Raw genomic sequence first — 6,000 nt, 5'->3', positions numbered from 1 at the left:
AGGTATAGAATAAACTAGAAAACAAAATAGTTCTTACTCCTGGAGATTTCACATTGGAATCATCTAATAGAAGCTTATGTTTCTGGAACATCAAATCTACAAAACAGGATTTTCTTTTTAAGCACTGGAGATAAAGTTGACTAGTGGTTCATTTTGAATTTACTGTATATACTTGCAGATAAGCCAAGAATTCTAGATGTCAAAATACACCCCCAAGATTGGGTTCATCTTATCTGTAGATGGGCTTATCCACGAATATATATGGTAATATTTTTTAAAAGTACCCATATGTCCTGTATACACTCAAATATAATCCTATCCACAGATCAGCAGATGTCCTAACAGCCAGGAAACACACTGAGACAAGGAACTGGTCTCTAATATTTATTGCTAGTACTTAACAGGAATCCTAACAAACTGAAGAAGCGTGGGGAAAACCCAGACATATAACCCCCAAGGGTTAAGGCGGTCCCGATCTGTGTCTCTTTGAATGGCTGACCAATTCCTCAGTGCTACGCATGCGCTTGACAGTCTGGGTGGGAGCCCCCTGCTCGCCATCCTTACTCATGACAGCAGACCCTCAAATTTTTAACCAGAATAGCATGAAAAATGCACCACCCGTGGATAAGGCACTTGTGAAAATTAAATCATGAAAATGTTGAGGGTTGGCTTATCCATGGGTGGGCTTATATGTGAGCATATGTGGTAAGTTTAAAATAAGAACTCCAATATTGTAAAATAAAACTTTACTGTCACAAATCAACGTGTTCAGATGACAAAGTGTTAAATTTCTTATTTTCTCATTACAATTTTCATATAAAATAACCAAAGAACCCAGACCGTGCATGTAGGTATGTGAGAAGAAATGGCTATGATTTATTATTTTGTAACAGTTTCCACTGTGAAGCATAAAACCAGGAGTTTGGTAGCACTTTTTCTGACTAACAAATTTTAGTAAAAGGCACACAGGCTCTCATGAGCTGCAGCTCACTTCATCCAATGCACAGAGTGGCTAGACTGATGAAGGAGTTAAACTGGGGTGAGGCAAGAGCGGGGAAGGGAGGGGAAGACAGGTGAGCCATGCAGATACAGGATACACGTGAGACAGAGTACAAGTTCCTTATCAATTAACAACTGTAATGCATAATTCAGCTCACAAAAGCCTGTACCTTTTAATAAAATTTGTTAAATGGAAGAGATAGTACCAAAGTCCCTCTGATTTTTTGGCCATCATAGACTAACACAACTCTCCTCCCACACTGCGGAGCACAACAGAATTGTTTCTTTTCCTTTACACAACTGTTATATTACAGCTCCCATCACCTCAGCTTCCAAGGTTAGCCAAGATGGGGCTTATAACAAATCTGGAGGATTTGACATTGGAGGTGCTGCTTGCTACACTTCACATTGCTCATCTCTATCAAATATGCTGTGTGGGTCAGAATGTTTATGAAGTTTCATATGCTTAGCCATAACCAGATAATGAACGGAGTGCACAAATGGGCTAAATCTGCAGTTTCTTTCCTAGGGTAGCTGCCAGGCTATGTGTATTTGTATAGGCATATGTGGAGTTCTGTTAGAAAATCGACAATAATGCTAAATAATTGCTTGTGAATGATAGGAAGCTGAACTCGGCTTCAGGCAGTTACATGTCCATGTCGTTTTCTTGGCAGCAGTATGGAAATGGTTTGCCACTACCTTCTTGTAGATACAGCCCTGGCATTCCCCAGAGGTCTTTCATCAAAGTACTAAGCAGGCCTGACCCTGCTTAGCTTCCCAGCCCAGGTCCTGCAAAGGGCTGAGACATGAAGGAGCGGGCAAACTAGAATTAGTCTGCCTCCCAAACAGTAATCAATGTACCAATCAATGTGAATTCTCCTTCTCTAAAATGGCTACATAATCATAATGTGTCCTGACTGCTGCACACGCATTCACTCAAATTTTCATCCCGCTACTTCCTCAGGCAGTGGTAGCCTTTTGGAGCTAAGGCCATGATTTCTCAGAAGTATGAGCCTGGCGATGCTGCTAGCAATTTTTGCTGCTGCTGCTAAGGCTTGAACGAGGAACGGAGCGGCCCAAATTTCTGGAAGAAATCCTCCTCGGCACGGACCAGAGCTTCTTCATCAATGTAGATGGCTGCTCTTCTGGAGGCTACGAAATACTGCACTTTCCTCAAGTTCCATCCCAGCACATATTTTAACCAGCCACAAATTGCAGCTGTGGACCTACCAACACCTGCATTGCAGTGAACGTAGACAGTGTGCCCATTCTCCAGCAGCCCATGCAGGAGGTAGACAGCCTGAGGCAGCATCTGTACTCTTCCTAGGATTAGAAACAAATCGCTGTCAAATGCATGCTCTCCTTCAACTCATTCCTAGACCACCCCATTCCTCCCCAGTTGTTCTGACCTTACTTGCAAAACTTCCCACTTCTTACTAGGCAGTAAGTTTTCCTTTTTTCTTTTTTGAGCAGCAGGGCATTTCAAAACCACAGTGGCCTCCAACTTTAGACTATCTTTATTTTCTGTGAATCCCTCCTAAGCCACATGGAGAAAGATTTTGAGCAGTAAGGATGTGCAGCACATCTGATTCCACTCCAAAAAGGTGTTTTGAAGGGTAAAAAGGTAAAGGTTTCCCTTGACGTAAAGTCCAGTCGAATCCGACTCTAGGGGGCGGTGCTCATCTCCGTTTCTAAGCCTTGGAGCCGGCATTGTCATAGACACTTCCGGGTCATGTGGCCAGCATGACGACTCGGAATGCCGTTACCTTCCCGCCGAAGCGGTACCTATTGATCTACTCACATTTGCATGTTTTCGAACTGCTAGGTTTTGAAGGGTATAGCAGCATAAATATAGCATTGGTAACCGGAAACCACTTATGGACTTTTTGCATAAAAATGAAAAAAAATGAACTTGTGATTTATGGTTTTGATGATTAGACAGGACAGATTATAGAAAGAAGAAAGTCATGATATGAGAGAGAGGTTAAAATATAATTGTACTTATAACTGCTGGGAAGAATATAGGCAGCTACTTCCTTATACCTTTATATCTTCCATTATATTTTTCTCCTTTTTTCTCACTTTCTTCTATTTTCTTTTCTTATTGCACTTTTAACTTTTTTGTTTGTCTATTTTTCTTTTTTCTCTGTTCTAATTTAGTTTGTATTAAGTTATTATTATTGCTCTTAAAACTCTCTACACACACACACACATACACACACACGAGAAAGAGAAATATGGCACTTATCTGCAATTCTTTTAAACAGCCGTGATATTTCCTAGGATCACATGCCTGCCTTCTGCATCTGCTATGTGACCCCAGGAAAAGGTATACTGGCTTTCACGTGGTGCAAACAGAGGCCACATTTGTGTCCCTCTGCACCATGGAGCACGTTTTGGAAATGAATCTGAAGTACTTCATTGCCTTATTGAGAAATAAATAAGTGATAAGCACTTCAAACTACCTGAAATAACATATCTTGCTCCCCCCTCCCTCTCGGGTATCAGCAGGACATTTCATAAACATAAACAAAAAATGCTATCTGTGAGTGACCCCACTTTGCTAGTAATGGTATCAGTGGGTCAGGTAGGCAGAACAAGTACTAGGATACAGCCTGTCAGTCCAATGCGAAAATATCCTATCTTAATCAATCCACTCTAGCCCACAAGGGATATCTAGGAAACACTGATTTATGTGTCTCCCAGATTTTAGAAAGGTTAGTTTAAATCAGTGTTTTTCAAACTTGGCAACTTTAAAATGTGTGAACTTCAACTCCCAGAATTCCCCAGACACCAGGAATTCCCTGGCTGGGAAATCCTGGGAGTTGAAGTCCATACATCTTAAAGTTGCCAAGTTTGAAAAACACTGATTTAAATCATGTTCTGTTCTCTTAAACAATTTCACCATTTTAAAGAGTTGTGTTTTTGTTTAAGTGAAATGAGAAGATTGTGGGGTTTTATTTTGTTTTGATCATTTCTGATACTCCACTGGCACAATTATTTGCAGGTCTCTTCCTAACCACCTATGTGCTGCTCCAGTAAATTCTGATATGATTTCAGGGATGAAAGTGTTTTATTGTTTGGTTTGTTTGCTGAATGAGTAGTGAGAACCAGACACAGTCAAATAACCTAGTTTCATGATCAGCCACCACCTAGGATGACTTTAAAAACACTGAATGTTGGAGCCAAACAGCTGAGAGGGACCATTGCTCTATTTCTGCTAGCGATTCTTATCAAGTATTATCAATTGTTGGCCACATAGGGGTCTTTAGCAGCCTTTCAACTGCCCCTCTCATGCTTCACTTTGCTTACAGAATAAAAGAACTGGCAGAATTGTCCTATATGCAGGTTGGAAACAGCCTATGGTAGCTTGAAGAACTGCTGTTCACATTATTTGCACAAAGAAAGTGAATCAAGCAACAAGCAATCCTAGAAGAAATTGCTCCAAGTAGAAGAACAGCAGTATAAAAGTACCCCAAATATCTACACAGTGGTTTGGAGGGGGTTGGTTCCTTCGAGTCAGTCTTGACTCCTGGAGACTGTCTGGGCAAGTCCCTGCAGTGTTCTTGGCAAGATTTCAGAAATGGTTTGCCCCTGCCACCTTCCTAGGGCTGAGAGAGAGTGACTGGCCCAGGGTGGGACTAGAACTCAGTCTCCCAGGTTCTAGTCTAGTGCTTTAACCACTACACCAAAGATATCTACACAAAATGTGTAACAAAAAAGTTTGCAGTTTCTTCAAGAAACAATTTTGTCTGTGGATTCAAATATGAATGCATTTAAATTCCTTTTAGCCATCTTAACATTTTAAAAGAGAACTAGATCTTTTTTTTTTTTTACTGTTAGATTATCCTGCTTCCAAGCTGGAAATATATTGTGAACCAAACAAGGCAAAAGTGGGTGACTTCTGAGTGAAAGAGGCTAGAGTGAGGAGTAAAGGCTGGTAAAGGCTTCCCTACATACGCTGACTTTTACCTTTAGAGAAAAGGCAGGATATAAATGATATCTATCTACTGTCTGTCTGTCTGTCTGTCTATCTCACACACCTACACAGACAGATAACTTTGCATGCACATATTCTTCTTCCTTCTTGTAAAATGGGCAATCTCTAGTGATGGGTGACACATTGTAAAAAACCTGGAGACAGCATATCGTCTGTGGATTGCTATCTTCGTTGCAAAAGAATCAGATAAAAACAATGCTAATGCTAAATAATTCCAACAGATCCCAAGCATTTGCTTACTTTAATGTAACTGGCAGGACCAGTCCACAGAGTTTTCAAAAAACAATTTTGCTTGCAAATATATGCTGATTAAAGATATTTTAGATATATGAATTAACATTTTTACTAGTGTGTTAATACATTAATTCATTAATTCACATTAACCAAAAGACTCTACACAGAGAACACGTGTTTCCTATTCAATTATAAATTAGATATTCTGTGTGTTTAACGCAAATTCTGAAATTGTAAATTAACCATGATCAACTTCTATACTATTTTCCATCTAATAAAGCAAAGTGAGAAAATTGTGGAGTTTTGTCTTGATGAATGTATATATGAGTTAATACACTTGTTGTAGAAGTTCTTATTATTTTGTATAACTTTTTTTATTTGATGAAGTACAAAAAATGCTTTTCATTTTAAACTGTTTATAAATTCTATTTCCCACATTTCAAATGATACAGTATGCACTTTCCAACTTCATAGCTAGTTTTGTGGCATAATTAATGTTCAGATCTTTATTATAAAAACTGAATCAACAAAAGCTTAAATATTCATAGACTTTTTTATTGTATAAAACTTTGTCATACTTTGTAATGGTTTGTCATGAAAGCCAGCTGGGTAACTTTGGGCCAGTCACCCTCTCTCAGCCCACAATGTAAGACTCAGGCAACAAGCCTGTTGGTCAGTTCCTGTCGCAACCAGCAGATCAACATTTGGTGATCTGAAAAAGTGGACCCTGCATTTGTGGGGAAAACGCTAGGAAGAAAAAAAAATAC

General features: G+C 39.5%; 1 protein-coding gene across 1 annotated transcript in view; it reads right to left on the bottom strand.

The window, feature by feature from the left end:
• Nucleotides 1-852: 852 nt before the first annotated feature.
• EPM2A (EPM2A glucan phosphatase, laforin) overlaps nucleotides 853-6,000 on the bottom strand; it is a 48,172-nt gene continuing 43,024 nt past the window's right edge. Inside the window, exon 4 of the mRNA XM_063309007.1 lies at nucleotides 853-2,322. Within this exon, the coding sequence (XP_063165077.1) occupies nucleotides 2,048-2,322 (275 nt within the window). The 3' untranslated portion in view covers nucleotides 853-2,047. The remainder of the gene's footprint in view (nucleotides 2,323-6,000) is intronic.

The sequence above is a fragment of the Candoia aspera genome, chromosome 1, assembly GCF_035149785.1.
Source record: "Candoia aspera isolate rCanAsp1 chromosome 1, rCanAsp1.hap2, whole genome shotgun sequence".
Lineage (NCBI taxonomy): Eukaryota > Metazoa > Chordata > Lepidosauria > Squamata > Boidae > Candoia > Candoia aspera.
Note: the sequence above shows the minus strand (reverse complement) of the source record. Positions and strands in the feature narration are given on the sequence as shown.